General features: G+C 41.8%; 2 protein-coding genes across 3 annotated transcripts; both read left to right on the forward strand.

Annotated features, from left to right (window-relative positions):
- The first annotated feature begins 3,863 nt into the window (after nucleotides 1-3,863).
- LOC104442104 (U-box domain-containing protein 33) lies at nucleotides 3,864-9,084 on the forward strand. 2 transcript variants are annotated; one of them, XM_010055412.3, is made up of 8 exons: nucleotides 3,864-4,264; nucleotides 5,275-5,396; nucleotides 5,609-5,730; nucleotides 6,125-6,229; nucleotides 6,611-6,866; nucleotides 7,141-7,506; nucleotides 7,845-8,525; nucleotides 8,646-9,084. In XM_010055412.3, the coding sequence occupies exons 1-8, from the start codon at nucleotides 4,099-4,101 to the stop codon at nucleotides 8,832-8,834; spliced, it is 2,007 nt and encodes a 668-aa protein (XP_010053714.2). In that variant the 5' UTR covers nucleotides 3,864-4,098; the 3' UTR covers nucleotides 8,835-9,084. The 2 variants fall into 2 exon arrangements, with proteins under 2 accessions (XP_010053714.2, XP_039167254.1); XM_039311320.1 differs by lacking the exon at nucleotides 6,125-6,229.
- A 2,712-nt stretch (nucleotides 9,085-11,796) lies between these two features.
- Nucleotides 11,797-17,356, forward strand: LOC104442103 (U-box domain-containing protein 33). The gene is made up of 9 exons (XM_010055409.3): nucleotides 11,797-12,426; nucleotides 13,489-13,592; nucleotides 13,823-13,944; nucleotides 14,300-14,404; nucleotides 14,750-14,996; nucleotides 15,122-15,259; nucleotides 15,390-15,734; nucleotides 16,064-16,744; nucleotides 16,863-17,356. Exons 1-9 carry the CDS (start codon nucleotides 12,255-12,257, stop codon nucleotides 17,046-17,048), a joined length of 2,100 nt encoding a protein of 699 aa, XP_010053711.2. The 5' UTR covers nucleotides 11,797-12,254; the 3' UTR covers nucleotides 17,049-17,356.

Genomic DNA, 17,356 nt, shown 5'->3' on the forward strand with positions numbered 1-17,356 from the left:
TCTCTCGCCTGGATTTTGGGAAATCAAGCGACGAAGAAGAAGCTTCCCCATTTTTTTTGCTTTTTCTTGGAGACATTTCTTGTTTTCGCCCAACTTGTATCCTTGTTTCGACACCGCCATTTGAAAAGCTCCTTTGTCGTTGTTAAGCTCAAAATCCTCTTGGTGTTTTTATTCTCTGTTGAAGTTCATTTCTCTTGACACTGTACAAATACTCTGTTTTCTTTCCCTTTTCTTCGCCCGCTTTTGATTTCGATCTCAAAAACACCTTATTTGCAAACATTTTTCCCTTCATTCAAACACCCACAATGTGCACGCATTTTTTTAATGGGTGTGTTTTACTTATGCAAGATCCTAACACGTATGGGAAGATGCGAGTGTGCATGACGGTGTTGACATTGATCAAGGCTTTGGAGGGTGAAGCTTGCATCTTCATCATGACGTTCAGATAAACCCCTTTCCTTGGAAATATCTAAAGAAGCGAGGGCTTCGAGATGGCAAGCCTGGAGAGGTCACGGAGGAAAGTGTGGAGGAGGGTTTTCATCTTCATGGAGCTGGAAACTGGAAAGAGAAGGTGGAAGCTTTATGGAGAAACTACGAAGACGATGATTTTTTGCCTAAAATGTTGAACCTACATTTTGATTTTGATTTTCTGACCTTATGCAACATTAGCTTACCGCCGGGGAGATGGACGTAGATGGCATACTGAATAGTTTTAATTCTTCGTGAATGGTTGCAATTGTGGGATGGAAGGCATCAAATAAGGAGCTGATGATTTTTTTGCCTAAAATGTTGAACGCCAGATTTTGACTTACTCAGGGCTTTTCCAGTAAAGGATTGAGGATTAAGGATGAAAGATAGGTGAGGAAATGAGCAACGCTTGAAAGGAGTAGATATTAGTAGAAGCATGAGTATAAGTAGAAGGGAACTTGAGGAAAAACTTAAGGAAAAATTTGAAGCATGTAAAAAGATCTCTTGTTATCAACTAACTTTACATGAAAGAAAACGGCTTGTTTCTTTAAGCCTGCCATTCCCACTCTTGTCATTTAATTTGTACATTCTAACCTTCACCTGAAAGGTACGTTCAACCTGCTCAAAAATTTGAAGCCAAAAACACCCATAAAATAGAAACATGAGACACAAACTACATTTTCGCAGCCAAAGTTGGAGATTGATTATCTAATGATGCATCATTGGCTTCCAATAATCAGTCGTCAATAGTCAAGAAGGTGAGACGTTTCTTTGCCTCTGCAACTCCAGAGAAAGCTTGGGTACTTGCGAGCATGAGATACAGATTCTCCAGTTTGGCCACAATTGCTTGCTAGTCTCTTCTCCGCTTCCCGTGTCTTTCTTCTCCATTTACAAAAAAGACCACGTATCAACTCAACGATTCAGCGTTTAGGGGCTCAACATGACGCTACAGTATTAAATAATTGAATCAATATATTCACCAATATAAACAAGCAGAATTCTCTCTCTATATATCCATCGCTCTACACGATCAAAAGACACCAGCTTTTGCCTCACAAATGCACATCAAGAACCTAAAGAAGCCCACGATTACTAGGCTAAAGATATCTGCTTCATCGAGATGCAAAACTTTCCATCCTCTTCGTCTTCGTAGTTTCTCCATAAAGCTTCCACCTTCTCTTCCCAGTTTCCATCTCCATGAAGATGAAAACCCTCCTCCACGCCTTCCTCCGTGACCTCTCCAGGCTTGCCATCTCGAAGCCCTCGCTTCTTTAGATATTTCCAAGGAAAGGGGTTTATCTGAACGTCATGATGAAGATGCAAGCTTCACCCACCAAAGCCTTGATCAATGTCAACACCGTAATGCACACTCGCATATTCCCATACGTTGTAGGATCCTGCACAAGTAAAACACACCCATTAAAAAAAATGCGTGCACATTGTGGATGTTTGAATGAAGGGAAAAAATGTTTGCAAATAAGGTGTTTTTGAGATCGAAATCAAAAGCGGGCGAAGAAAAGGGGAAAGAAAACAGAGTATTTGTACAGTGTCAAGAGAAATGAACTTCAACAGAGAATAAAAACACCAAGAGGATTTTGAGCTTAACAAAGACAAAGGAGCTTTTCAAATGGCGGTGTCGAAACAAGAATACAAGTTGGGCGAAAACAAGAAATGTCTCCAAGAAAAAGCAGAAAAAAATGGGGAAGCTTCTTCTTCGTCGCTTGATTTCCCAAAGACCAGGCGAGAGAGAGGAGCGAAGCGCGTGCAAGGTTTACTCGAGCTCATTGGAACCACCGATGGCGCTCCGAGAGGCAACGGCGGAGGCAAAGGCAGGAACCAGTTGCGACCGACGGAGCTCTTGGGGGAAGCAACGACCGGCGAGGCTTTCTGTAGAGGCGGAGGCAGTGGACTCGCTGGAGAAAGAAAGAGGAGAAGTGTCTGAGCTGTTCTTCTTCAAGAAAGAACGTAAAGAGCTTGAAAATTGAAATTAAGAGAGAGAATTTTTTAAGCGGGAGTCCGAGCATTTATTGTCTCGTCCTTTTCTGACAGCCAGCCTGCGGAACGAGAAAAAAAAAAACTCAACTTTTAGACTTTTCCATTTTGTGGCCGGTCCAGATCAGAGGTCACGTGTCGATCTTTCAATGGAGCCACTTCAGCTCACGCGCGCCACGTAGGATGGTGACCTGGTGGTTAGCAACCACTGAATATTTTCTCCTTCATGGCGGCTCCTTTTGGCCATTGTTGACTCAGCGAAGACTTCGAAAACAGGGAAGAGAGAACTTTAAGAAGAGTAAGGGTGCGTTTGGATGGGCATTTAAAGCCCATCCAAGCCCCAAAGCTCTTTCACCCAAAAATGGGTGTTTGGAACCATTCCAAAGGCGCCAGTGAAAGTTTCGCCTTTAATGCTGAGCTCAAGGCTGGTGGAGGCCAGCCTTGAGCCTTCAGCATTTTCGGAATGCTGAAGGGCCATTTAATGAAAATTTTATTTTCCATTTTACCCCAAAAATTTTTGAAACCCACCGTTGCCCCTGCATTTGTTTATTTTTAAAGAAAAAGAGCAGCCCTTCGCCGGTCCGGCGAAGGGTGACGGCCGCCGGCCGGCGAGCCAGATCTGGCGCCGGCGGCCGTCGGCTGGAGGTCGGGCGACCTCCGGCGAGGGTCGCGCGACCCAGCCGAGGGCCGCCGGAGGTCGCCCGACCTCGGGCGACCCTCGGCGAGGGTCGCGCGACCCAGCCGAGGGCCGCCGGAGGTCGCCCGACCTCGGGCGACCAGGGTCGCTCGACCCAGGGGCCGCGCGACCCAGGCGACCGCCGCCTGGGTCTCGCGGCCGCAGGCGGCCCTCGCCTGGGTCTCGCGAGGGTCGCGCGACCCTGGTTGCCCGAGGTCGGGCGACCTCCGGCGGCCCTCGGCTGGGTCGCCCGAGGTCGAGCGACCTCCGGCGGCCCTCGGCTGGGTCGCGCGACCCTCGCCGAGGGTCGCCGAGGTCGAGCGACCTCCGGCGGCCCTCGGCTGGGTCGCGCGACCTCGCCGAGGGTCGCCCGAGGTCGAGCGACCTCCGGCGGCCCTCGGCTGGGTCGCGCGACCCTCGCCGGAGGTCGCCCGAGGTCGGGCGACCTCAGCCGACGGCCGCCGGCGCCAGATCTGGCTCGCCGGCGGCCGCAGCCCTTCGCCGGACCGGCGAAGGGTTTACCTGATTTTTCCAAAAAAAAAAAAAAAGAAAATATAATACCCAAAGCCCTTTCCAAATGTTTTTTACCAAACGCACGTTCAACTCAAAGTCCATTTCTAAAATTTTTTTACCAAACACAACCGCATTTTCCCAAATAAACTTTGAGCTTTCAGCATTGCATTGACTCAAAGCCGTGCAAAATGCTGAACCAAACGCACCCTAAAGCCATCATCTGGAAGTTAAACTCATCTCAATTCTCAACCCACACAGAAGAGAGAGACAGAGACAGAGACAGAGACGGCGATCATTGCCCTCTTGAAGCTGATGTGCGCCAGTCTATTTTTAAGCGAACGAATCATTGAAGAAACTCATCTGGGTCATCACTGATCAGCGTCTCCCGCAAGGTAAAGTTGCTCCGTTCGCTCGGTTCTTCTTCCCCCGTTTCGAGTTAAGCGGCGGCTATGGTGAAGTTCAGCGAGGGTGGTTCGCCGGCGAGGGTGGTCAACAATAAAATCTACGTGGCGGTGGGGAGGGACGTGCAGCAAAGCAAGGCGACCCTCTCGTGGGCATTGAAGAATTTCACAGGCGACTTTCGCGTCGTCCATGTTCATCAGCCGAATCCATCTGGTAAGTGACCGTGCTCAAAAGTGGCGGCTTTGCCAAGTTAATCCATATTATGCGTCGTCGCTTTTTGCAATCATCGATCGTCCGAAGACTCCGAACTGTGGAGTTGAACGGTGTCTGGCCACGACTTTCCAAGAGATTATAACCCGCAATGTTTTCCTTTTACCTTTTCGGTCTGCTGTGTATTGGCAAGGAGACACGGGACCTCGTACTTGGAATGTCGTGAATTCTCATATGGTTCATTTAATGGCGGCTTGAGCTTTCTTTTATGAGCTTAGGGTCTCCTCGTAGGCTCAATTATGTTCCCGCACCGTCTGATACTTTGCTCGGTAGAAGCTTTCGAGCGCACATGATAATCTGCTCGAGATTTCACTGCTGTTTTATTGTCCAAGGGATGACCATTTTTAGAGATCATTATGCTAATGACTTAATGAGATTGCTTTGTCAATCTCACTAATATCATCTCTTAGTCACCTGAATCCATGCGGCATATGTTGAAAGAGATTGCTTTGTCGTTTGTCAATTCCCTCAAAGGCGAGAATACATTTATGTCGATATGAAAATGCCATTGAGTGAACTAAGAATTGGGGACTCGGTAGTTTTGGTTAGCTTCATGGCCATTCGTTTTTCAGTTTGGGTGCTCTCTATCAACAGGAAGATCTCCAATGATTTCAGATGATGGTTCTTTGGGATTGCATTGAAGGAAGTTCATCTCTACCCAAGCACTTTATCGATTTTGGGTGTAAAAACTGCTTACCACGGATCTTATATTTCCACTAATGTGTGTTATGATGGTGGGTTTGAATCTATTTATTTGACTACTTAGTATGATTGTCTGAAGGATGATGCATCTGCAAAATGGTTTGGGAGATAAGTTTTCTCTGGCTCCTGAGTATGACCCGCTCTAGAGAAATAGTATTTGAATTCAAGTGAATTGCTAGGATTTCTTTCAAGTTCTAGTTAAATAAATTTTCCTCTGCTATAGTTCTGTAACAATTGTTTCCATTATGTAGTTGAACTCTGCCCCGCAGCACGCCCGTTTTATGGTAGTGGATCCAAAAATCCCCAAGAACTCGCAAGGCAAGAGATGGGCAGCATTCTGGATGAGTACATTCACATGTGTAACCAAGCTAAGGTTAATACCTTCTTTCTACAATGCACATTTGTTGCTTCTAAAAATGACTATTGGTTTCTTTGTAAATAATTTGACCTACATGGCGGGTGAATCTCTCATATCACAGTTATTTATTTTTACCTGAAGCAAAATTGCTAGAAGACTCGAACTACTGCAGCCAAATAAAAAGTTCCGGAATGTATTTAAGTGGGCAAACTACTCTCTGTCTTCAGGTTCACGCTGAGAAAAGATTCGTTGAGATGAAAGATATAGGAAAAGGGATTGTGGAACTCATCAAGCAGCGTGCCATTACAAAGCTTGTCATGGGAGCAGCTGCAGACAAACGCTATTTTGAGTACGATCAATCATGATTCACAATTGAATCTTATTTAATTTACAGTGCCTGGGCAGTAAAAGCTTAGCCGATATATACAGTACAAGTTAATCTGATATTTACCCCATCCTCGTCCTAGATTAAGGACCCACCGGTACTTTTGCTTTCCTTAATGAACTAGCATAGTTAAGTATCTGAGTTGAGCCACTAGGATTATCTCGACAGGCAAAACCTAGAATCCTTTTTGTAATGAAGTTGCCAATTGTAATGATTACAGCTCGGTTGAGCTGTTTGCTTGGTATTGTATCCAAAGTTGACAAGAACATGTCCAAAAATCTGTTTTTTTTTTTTTTTTTTTTCCTTTTTGTCATTCCTATTCTTGAAATTGCTTGATCGTCTGCATTTCACGTTGCAGGGGGATGACAAAACTCACATCCACAAAAGCAAAATTTGTAAACCAGCATGCGCATCCATCTTGTTACATCTGGTTTGTCTGCAATGGGCACCTAATCTGCTCAAGGTACATGTGATCATTTTATTGAGGTGAAATTATCGCAACCAGGAAGATGATAAATCTCAGGGGTCAAATTTTTTATAATGATTTCGAATGAGTTTAGAAGTTTATGTGTCATGACCATCAAAGACTTTGGGTGTTAATTGTTAGATAAAAATCTAATCCAAATGCTGAAAACTAAGTAAGTTTAAGAAAAAGAAAGTCACTCCAGAGAGACCCTAAGTTTCCAGGGTCCTCATTTCCATTTGCCGATGGAAGCCATGCACATTCGCTTCTTGAGGTTTTGGTATTTGGGAGATTGCTGCTTAAGCTCTTTCTAAGACTCATCTCAAGCTTTATTTGAACACAACCTTATCTCAGTTGATGTGGCCTACCAAATCTTTACAGGGAAGGTAAATTAAACACTTTTGATATGGACATCACATCATCGGGAATGCAAAGTAGCTTTGCTGTTGAATCTGGACTGCAAAATGTGACGAGTCCTCATGGTTCAGTTCATTCAAGATCCAACTGTAGTGATGACATCAAATGCGATCTAACCTTGGTCCAGTATGCAAGGGGTGGGGGGACCAATTATATTTCTGAATCAACTTCAGTGCGTGCAGATGAAGGCTACAGTCAAGAACAAGGTCATACTGAACTGGTGAGAACTGTCCTTTCTTTTTTGGTGTTGTATCAATTCATAATTTCAAGTTCCGGTGTATATACTATAGCTGGTGTCTAGATAAATTACTAGGAAAGCTGAGAAAACTGCAAATGGGGCTACCGACAAAGTAAAGTCCTTGTTATGGGGCCCTATTTGGTCGTCAGTACTAAATTTATTGTTTTGATGCAGGATGAATTGTTTTGACAAAAAATTTCCTAGAGAATGTTCGGACATTACTATGCGATCTGCTGATGTTGTTACCCATTTGCAGCTTAGAGTACTTGAGAATAAATACAACGAGCAGCTAAGAGTGATAAAAGATCTTGAGGAATCGCTAGCAAAAGAAAGGGAAAAACGCAAATCGCTGAAGCATGAGTTTAAGGTGCTGGGCAATCTGTACGAAGAAGCTCTGAAAGCTAACTCCAATCTCTCGCCTTACCAAACCAGCGAACCCTCCGGTGCACATGGACGGGACCTCATTCCTGAGTTTTCTCGGGCCGAATTACGGGCAGCCACTGACAGTTTCAATCAATCGTTGAAGATCAAGGAAGGGGTGTATTGGACCACTTACAGAGGTTCACTTCATCGCACGCAGGTGGCCATAAAGATGATAAAATGCGACAATTACCTTCAGGCGGTAAGGTGGTTTTGCATTGTTGGAATTTCCTGGAAGGCGCACAAAGTGATTTAAATAAAAGATTATTAGGGCAGTGGCATTATGAAATTGTCTATGGAACCAGGAAAGGGTAAAGTGACTGCAAAAACTTAAGAAGCATGCTGGTGACTCTAATTGGCTTGAAGATTGATAATGAAGTCTAAATCTTAAAACTTACCAGAGATCTGTTAATTGTTTTATTTAGGGACAAGTCTTATAATCAAGATATTATGTCTTTACTATGGTAATCTAGCAATCTTTGTCTTGTTTGCTGGGTTCATGTCGGGGTCTCTCTCCCATACTTGTGGGGTCTGTTTCAGGTTCAACTTGCGACTAAGTGGAGGCATCCTAATTTGGTAACACTCATTGGAGTCTCCCCCGAGGCTAGGGCTCTCATTTATGAGTACCTCCCGAATGGCAGCGTTGAAGACCAACTCAGCGCCAGGGACACCAGCAACCATCTATCTTGGCAAGCTCGAATCCGTATTTGTGCAAATACATGTGCCGCTCTTATGTTTCTTCACTCTTGCTGCGGTATAGTGCATGGCGATCTGAAACTGGGAAATATTCTTCTTGACTCCAACTTTGTGGCCAAAATAAACAACTTTGGATGGCATTCTGCACCATCTCATTCCCCCACGACAGGAGAATTGTCTTTTGCCTCTGATGTTTTCTCATTTGGTCATGTTTTACTGAGGTTACTCACTGGGAGGTCGGACCTGAATTTAGATGAAGAGATGCAAGATGCGTTGGGTGAAGGAAAGCTACCTGACGTGTTGGATCCTACAGCAGGGCACTGGCCGGTCGAGCAAGCCACAGAGCTGGTAGTCCTGGCATTACGTTGCTGTGACATCGACAGCGATAATCTACCGGATCTTGAGTCAGAGGTGTGGCCACTACTTGGAGAGATGCAAACCAGTTGTGAAGCCTCTCCATCCAGTCGGACTGATCCAGAAGAGCCCAGCGAGCCTCCGGAGCATTTCCTTTGTTCAATCTCCGGCGTGAGTGGGCTTATCATTTCATCTCGGCATATGTTATTCACCTGCTTGAACCGGCTATTCATATGTTGGCCTTAAAACGTCAATCCTTGATTAATGTACTCGATTCGATCGTGCTTGCAGGAAATCATGCGAGATCCTCATGTGGCGGCAGATGGTTTTACTTACGAAGCATCGGAAATAAGACGCTGGCTTAGCGACGGCCGCGATACTTCGCCCATGACGAACAATCCGCTTTCGACCCTCGATCTTTTCCCGAACCAGGCTCTCCGTTCAATGATTCAAGAGTGGCGGCAACGCCACAACCTTTAATTTTGGCATTCGAGTGTGAGTATGCTAAGAGAATGCTGTGGAATGCTGCATGGAATCCATTTCAGCTGCATCTCCATGTCCTGTAAATGAGATCATATCGTGGAAACTTACAAGGACACCGAAGAGGTGAGATGGCTCAAGTGAAACGGAACTCCAATGGGATGTTTTCTTTGGACCATCAATTTGTACAATTTTGGTAATAAACTTTAACTAATGTGCAATATTATTATTAGACTTTTAATTTGTTCGATTTAATTCTTAAATTATTGCTAAATGTTCAATTTAGTCCCCAAACTGCGTGAACATAAACTATGTGAACATGACAAAAATAGAGTGACCATATTTATCATAACTCGGAGATTACATTAAACAAATTAAAAGTTTAGAAATAACATTATATATTGGATAGGAATGTATGAATCATTTATATCATTTTCTCTTTTCATTTTTTGTTATTTACAAATGTCAACACATGCCACACGAATGAAAAAACTGGTGTTTGAAAATTAAGCAAACCCACTTTATCACTAATTATTTGAAAGTAATAAAAGAAAAGTCGTCGTAGGACTGAAAAGATCCATCTATATCCGAAAGCCAAAAATGTTTTTGTTTGAATTTTCGCTTTCCAAATTTACACTTACACTCACACTACCTATTTGTTGATTAATCACGCACTTTTTTCCCAATCATAATCACCACCTTGTCTTTTTTTTTTTTTTTTTTTTTTTTTTTGGCAAGAATCAGTATTTTTACTTTTTGACACTTCCGTGCCTCGGTGAAAAAATCAGGGAGTCAATCATCTTATCATTAAAATGGCATTACTAAATAAATTTGACAAATACAATTTATAATATTATCTCCAAAACTGCTGTGTATGTGCATTGCGCGTGCATGAGAACTAGTAATCATATAAAACAAAGAAGACCTCCTACTTTTCAAAGATCACAATTATTTTGTTCTTCCCTAAATATCATCTATTATTTATTCTATAAATATTGAATCCATTGGCAAATGCGTAAACTGATAATTCCAACATCCCTCTCATTTTTCAATATTAATAATATCTTCTCTACCCCAAAATGACATTCCTAAAATTATCAAATGTAGATATTTTTCCCTTTCCACACATATTTACACAGTTTCCTCATATTGTAAATTTTCATCTATTATGTCTTTCCATAATTTAATGATTTGGATATTTCATATAATAAGGTGATTTTCTTCAAAATTTTGAATGTCAATTTCTTGCATACACACAATTTGTGTTCTCATTTACTAGTATTTTAATATTTATAACTAGTGAAAAAAAACTGCACATAATTATTAACTTACATATTTTTCTTTGGATTTATATCTATACAATAAATAGTCGAGGACATTTGTAAATAATTTTTTTTTTATTGAAACCTCTTAAAAGTGGGATGTCAGCCTTTCTTCATTGAATATTACATATGGGATACAGCATTTCGAATTGGTATTTGATGGAGTTTTCAAAAATAAACTCCATCCTGTTAGAGCTTGCCTGTTTAGACTTTGCTTTTTGCGTTCCCACTAAATTTTAGAATATTATTCAAATTTTAAAAATGCATGGAATATTACATGCGAATATATGTGGCAAAAATTTGTGCACTCTAAAGGTTTCGAGTATTGTTAAAATGCCGCCGCCACAATCGTGAGGATTTTCTTTTGGAAAAGTGGAAATGCTGTCTCTCATCCATAGTTGAAGGATCCAATTTTTGCATTTTTCTAGTGGAATTTTCATAACTTGGTGATAGCACTAGGCCCAGGAACAAGTTCATATCGTGTGTGCAAGAGAAAAAGGAGAAAGTGAAAAGAGAGAGGAGAAGTGGAGGAAGGTTGAAAAGACCCGCTCACATGCTGGAGACGTTCATGATGGAATTGGCATATTCATTCCACCAATAATTTTTTTATTCGGAGGGAGTGTTCACTATTAATATATCAATTAGTATATATAAAAATATAATCAACCACGTACTTTAAATTATGTAGCCAAATACAATTAGGTTCTTTTTTTTTTTTAAGGAACAAGTGATGTTTCCACTATAAATTCATAAATTATTGTAAATATTATTCAAGAGATATCATTATTGCTTTCTCGAACGTTTTCAAAACTTGAAATATAATTCTCTTTTTGTAAACATTTATACAATTTCTCATATTGTGCATTTTCATTTGTAGTTTTTCACTATCCAATTTTTCAAATGTTTCCATACAAAGTAAATTTTTTTAATCTTTCAAATGACAAGTTCTTGCTCGTACTTACTAAAAGGCACGCGCATTTGCCGGTACTATTAATGCAAAGTGCAATGTAAATGAAATTTATTAGAAATATCATTTCCTACCATTATGTCTGATAACGGAACACAAGAATCTCCATTCCATTCTACTCCCACATTTTACTAAACAAAGTCATTGGTGTCGTCATTCCATGTCCCTCATTCAATTCTATTTAGCCACACCGAACACTACAATAGAAATAGTGGCACGTCCATAAAGTATCCTCAATGCCGACTGTTTTTTCATAGGACAACTATCGAAACTGTCGTGATTAAATTTACATGAAATATCTCGATAATCAGAAAAAAATATATATATAGGGTTAATACCATCATAAATTTTAGGTCACTAAAAAAGATAAAACTAATTTTAGGTCAATAAAAATCTAAAATTAGTCACTTATGATAAATTTCAAAAGACCCAAAATTAATATACATTTGACAAATTTACCTCAAATTAATATGGATATCCACGTGAACTTGTCAAGTCAATTGAGGTATTAGTGTGTGTGATCCAACTCAGTAATTTCACGATAGAACCGGCCGAGTTAGGGTTTTTGGTGAACTAATTAGTCTGGGGGCTTATGTGTCAATTTTGGGTGTTCAGTTGTAAAAAAGAAAGTGTGGAGAACAAAGTTGAAAAAGCAAAAGATAAATACGGAAAGGAGGATGGAAATGAACGTTGATTCCTGCATCTGTCGAGCACGACGACGGCGATGGCCGTTTCCCCTCCGTGTTTACACGGAAAGCTCCTGGCTTTTCGACGCCGCTGCTGCTTTTGGCCATTGACTCCGCAGAGACTTTCTTGGGAACGGTAAAAGGGGAGAAGGCGAAAGGAGACAGTCGCCTTCCTCCGGAAGCTAACCCCCCACAATCCTCGATTCTCAACTGTGTCCGTACGGAGAGGAGAGAGAGACAGCGATTCTTTGATGGCTTTGGCTTTGGTTGGGTGGGCCCTCCGCCATGATTGCGGCCCTCGAAGCTGATTGGTCATTTCCCTTCCTATGCGCGTGCATAAGCAAAGGGAGGGAAAAAGCCCATCTGGGTCGTCGCCGATCGGCGTCTCTGGCCGGGTGAAGTTCCTCTTCTCCCCTCCCCTGTTTCGAGCCGAGCGGCGGCGGTGATGGAGGTCGGCGACGGTCGCCCGCCGGCGAGGGTGGTCAACGACAGGGTCTACGTCGCGGTGGGGAGGGACGTGCAGGAGAGCAGGTCGACCCTCTCGTGGGCGATGAACAATTTCGACGGCCACTTCCGGATCATTCACGTCCACCAGCCTCAACAGCTGAATCCATCTCGTAAGTGATCGGATTCAAAGGCGATGGCTTTTGCCGAGTTTAATCCCATCTTGTACATTGTTTCTTTTTTGGGAGTAGGGAAGGGATATAACTCAGCAGTAGCAATCCTCGATTGTCAGGACTTGGAGTTGAACGGTGTCGTGGCATGACTTTTCGATAGATTTTGACCCGCAAAGTTTTCTTCTTCTTCTTTTTTCCCTGCTTTTCTTTTCAGTTTGCTGTGTATTGGCAAGGGGACGCAGGACCATGTGCTTATAATGTCGTGAATTTCCAATGGTTCATTTTGTGTCGGCTTGAATTTGCTTTTATGAGTTTTAGGTTCTCCTTGTAGGCTCAATCATGTTCCCGCAATGTTTGATACTTTGCTCAATACAAGCTTTCAAGCACACACGATAGTTTGCTCAAGATTTTACTGCTCTTTTATTGTCAAAAGGATGGTCAAAGGGATGGCTAGCATTATGGTAATATCATCGCTTGATCAGCTGACTCCATATGGTGTATGTTGAAAGAGATTGCTTTTTTGTTTGTCAATCTCCTCAAAAGCGATAGTACATTTATGTCAATATGAAATCTGTTGAGTGAACTGAGAAATGGAGCTTGGTAGTTTTTGATTAGCTTCATGGCCCTTTTATTTTCTTTTTTCTTTTTTCATTGGGGTGCACCTGTGCTCTATCGGCAAGAAGATCTCCAATGATTTCAGATGATAGTTTTGTGGGACTGCATTGAAGGAAGTTCATCTCTACCCAAGCACATTATTGGACCTTAATGATAGATGGGTCAATCGTCAATTTTGGGTGTAAAAATAGCTCACCGCAAATATTATATTTCCACTAATAAGTGTCATGACTGCACGGTTGAATCTTGATTAGTTTACTACTTAGTATCACTGTATGAAGCAAGATGCATCTGCAAAATGGTTCTGAGAATGACCCGCTTTAGAATTATAATATTTGAATGTGAACAAATTGCTAGTATTCTTTTCAAGTTCTAGTCAATGCAATTTTCCTCTGCTATAGTCCTGTAATAATAGTTTCCATTATGTGGTGGAACTCCGCTCCACAGCACGCCCGTTTTATGGTGGTGGATCCAGGAATTCTCAAGAACTCGCAAGGCAAGAGATGCAAAGGATTCTGGATGAGTACATACACATGTGTAGCCAAGCAAGGGTTAGTACCTTCCTTTTGCAGTACACATTTGTTGCTTCTAAAAATTGCTATTGATCGCACAAAACTCTCTATCCTTTGTAAATAATTCAGCCTACATGGCAGGTGAATCACTCATATCATGGTTATTTATCTTTACCTGAAGCAAAATTGCTAGAAGACTACGACTACTGCCACCAAATAAAAAGTTTTAGAGTGTATTTATGGGTACAAACTGCCATTTCTTTCTTCAGGTTCCTGCTCTGAAAAGACACGTTGAGATGCAAGATATAGGAAAAGGGATTGTGGAACTCATTGAGCAACATGCCATTACGAAGCTTGTCATGGGAGCAGCTGCAGACAGACGCTATTTTGAGTACAGCCTAATCATAATTCATGATTGTATATTTAATTAAATTACAGTTGGGCATTACAAGCTAATTGGATATTTATCCCCTCCTGGTCCTAGATTAAGCGTCCAACAGTACTCGGGCTTTGCTTAATGAGCTGGCATAGTGACTTTTCTGAGTGACCTACTAGGATTATCTTGACAGACTAAACCTAAAATCCTGTATGTAATGAAGTGGCCAATTGTAATGATCATAGTTAGGTTGAGCCGTTTGCTTGGAATTGTATTTTAAGTTGACAAGTGTGTGTCTAAAAATCTGTGCCCTTTTTCTTTTTCACTAGTATTCTCAAAATTGCTTGGTCTTCTGCTTTTCACGTTGCAGGGGGATGGCACAACTCACATCCGCAAAGGCCAAGTTTGTAAACCAGCATGCACATCCATCTTGTCATATTTGGTTTGTCTGCAATGGGCACGTAATCTACTCAAGGTAGATGTGACTATTTTTATTGAGGTGTAATTTTGGAGAGCGTGAAGATGATAAATCTCTGGGAACAAATTTTTAGCTATTGTAAATAACTATAGAAGTATAGATGGATTGATTTTCAAAGACTTTGGGTTTTCATTGTTAAATGAAAGTCAAAGTCACTCCAAAGAGATCCCATCTCCATTTGCTGATGAAGCCATGCTCATCCACTTCTTGAGGTTTCGGTTCAGGCTCTTTATTTACTGGAGTATATTGGAGATTGCTGCTTAAGCTTTTTCTAAAATTCATGTCGAGCTATAGTTGAACACAACCTTAGCTCAGTAGATGTTACCTACCAAATCTTTACAGGGAAGGTGATTTAAGCACTTTTGATATGGACATCACATCATCAGTATTACCAGGTAGATCTGTTGTTGAATCTGGACTACAAAATACGAGGAGTCCTTCTCTTGATTCGGTTCATTCAAGATCCAACTCTAGTGAAGTTGAAGATGATCTAGCTTTGGTTCAGTATGAAAGGGGTGAGGGGAGCAACCATGTTACTGAATCAAATTCAGTGCAAGGCTACCGTCAAAATCGAAGTTATACTGGAATGGTGAGAATTTTCTTTTCCTTTTTAGACTGTGCATGTTCATAATTTATATACCACAGCTGGTGTTAGATAAATGGCTGGGAGGAAAAATCTTTCTTGTGAATGTGACGATGATTATCTCCTCTCAGGAAGGAAGTTATAGCGAGGATCTCTATGAGCAACTGGACCAAGCAATGAAAGAAGTTGCACGTGCAAAACAGGAGGCACTAGAAGAGTTGATCCGGCGTCAGAAAGCTGAGAAAACAGCAAATGAGGCTACCCGCAAAGTAAAGTCTTGTTATGAGACCTTACTCGGTTGTCAGTTGTATTGTTTTGATGCTGCATGAATTGGTTGGATAAATTCCAAAAGCAGTTTCAAGCATTGATATGCAATCTGCTGATTTCCTTGCTTTGCAGCTTAAAGCACTTGAAAATGTATACAATGAGGAGCTAAGATTGAGGAAAGATCTTGAGGAATTGCTAGCACGAGAAAAGGAAGCATCCGAAGTGCTGAAGAAGTGTCACGAGGAACTACAGATGCTGAACGAGGAACTCTTGGCTAACCAAACAAGTGAACCCTCCAGTGCACATGGACAGGAGTTCATTTCTGAGTTTTCATTCTCCGATGTACATGAAGCTACTGAGAGTTTTAATCAAGCGTTAGTGATTGATAAGGGGGCATATGGGACCACTTATAAAGGTTTGCTTCATCACATGCAAGTGGCCATAAAGATGCTGCTCGCCTCCAACTACCATCATGAGGTAAGGTGGTTGTGCACTATTGGAATTTCCTTGAAGGCACGCAAAACAATTTAAAGAAAGGATTATTACGGCAATGGCATTATGAAGTTGTCTAGGGAACCAGGAAAAGGTCAAGTGCTGCAAAAACTTCAGAAGCATGCTGGTGACTCTAACTTGCTTAAAGCAATCTAAATCTTTAAATTTACTGGAGATCTGTTTATTGTTTTATTAGGGACAAGTCTAATGAATGAATGATCAAGATATTTCTTTAATATGGTAATCTAGATCTTTGTCTTGTTAGCTGGGGTCGTGTTGGGGTCACTCTCCCATATTTGTTGGTTCTGTTTCAGATTCAAGTTGCAACTAAGTTGAGGCATCCTAATTTGGTAAGCCTCATTGGAGTCTGCCCTGATGCCACGGCTGCTATTTATGAGTATCTCCCAAATGGCAGCCTTGAAGACCAACTCAGCGCCAGAGACAGCAGCAACCATCTATCTTGGCAAACTCGAATACATATTTGTGCGGATACATGTGCTGTGCTTATTTTTCTTCATTCTTGCTATGGTTTGGTACATGGCGATCTGAAACTGGGAAATATTCTTCTTGACTCCAACTTCATTGCCAAAATTAAGAACTTTGGATTGTGTTCTGCCCCATCTCATTCCCCCATGACAGGAGAATTATCTTTTGCCTCTGATGTTTATTCATTTGGTCATGTGTTATTGCGTTTACTGACTGGGAGATCAGGTCTAAATTTAGATGAAGTGATGGAAAGGGCCTTAGATGTAGGGAATTTAAGTGCTGTGTTGGATCCTACAGCGGGTCACTGGCCATTTGAGTTAGCCAAAGAGCTGGCTCTCCTGGCATTAAGGTGTTGTGACAGTGATAGCAATAATCGACCATGTCTTAGCTCAGAGGTGTGGCCGATACTGGAAAGGATGCGAACCCATTGTGAAGCCTCATTATCCAGTCAGCCTGATCCAGAAGAGCCTGCACAGCCTCCTCAATATCTCATTTGTCCAATCTCCCATGTGAGTCGGCTTATTAGTTCATCCCAGCATATGCTATTCACCTTTTAAATCAAATTTCTATGTGTTGGCTTGAATATGTTGGTCATGATTAATGTACTTAATTTGACTTTGTGTTTAGGAAATTATGCAAGATCCTCATGTGGCAGCAGATGGTTTTACTTACGAAGCAGAGGCAATAAGGATCTGGCTTAGTGGCCATGATACTTCGCCGATGACGAATCTGCAGCTTTCAAACCGCGAGCTTTTCCCGAATCAGACTGTCCGTTCAATGATTCAAGAATGGCAGCAAAACAATGAATCCTAATTTTGGCATTGAATTGAATCATAGGCGTCTTAGTTTCTAGGTCTTGGGGTATCGGGTTATCCACCTCGCGTTTACCTTCTGTACATACCATGAGTGGATTTCTAATTGTGCATATGCTACGAAATGTGTTTAGCGTTGCATGAAATCTAATTGAACTGCGCCTTTCTATCATGTAATCTAACCACAGTCTAGTCATCCTTCTTTGCACTCTTGATCGGCAACTCTGCGGTGACTAGTTTTGTACAGTTTCGGACAGCTCGATTTTCTTTGTGATGGTTCAATGGTATTGCACCTTGCTGCTGATAGAA

Source organism: Eucalyptus grandis, chromosome 4 (assembly GCF_016545825.1).
Source record: "Eucalyptus grandis isolate ANBG69807.140 chromosome 4, ASM1654582v1, whole genome shotgun sequence".
NCBI classification, from domain to species: domain Eukaryota; kingdom Viridiplantae; phylum Streptophyta; class Magnoliopsida; order Myrtales; family Myrtaceae; genus Eucalyptus; species Eucalyptus grandis.

What these genes read in the sequence shown, in the direction of transcription:
- LOC104442104 (XM_010055412.3), top strand. Translation starts at nt 4,099, where the DNA reads ATGGTGAAGTTCAGCGAGGGTGGTTCGCCGGCGAGGGTGGTCAACAAT. An exon ending in AACAAGGTCATACTGAACTG is followed by an intron (nt 6,867 to 7,140) that starts GTGAGAACTGTC and finishes ACCCATTTGCAG; the next exon opens with CTTAGAGTACTTGAGAATAA. An exon ending in TCCTTTGTTCAATCTCCGGC is followed by an intron (nt 8,526 to 8,645) that starts GTGAGTGGGCTT and finishes TCGTGCTTGCAG; the next exon opens with GAAATCATGCGAGATCCTCA.
- LOC104442103 (XM_010055409.3), top strand. Translation starts at nt 12,255, where the DNA reads ATGGAGGTCGGCGACGGTCGCCCGCCGGCGAGGGTGGTCAACGACAGG. An exon ending in TCAACAGCTGAATCCATCTC is followed by an intron (nt 12,427 to 13,488) that starts GTAAGTGATCGG and finishes TCCGCTCCACAG; the next exon opens with CACGCCCGTTTTATGGTGGT. An exon ending in CAAATGAGGCTACCCGCAAA is followed by an intron (nt 15,260 to 15,389) that starts GTAAAGTCTTGT and finishes CTTGCTTTGCAG; the next exon opens with CTTAAAGCACTTGAAAATGT.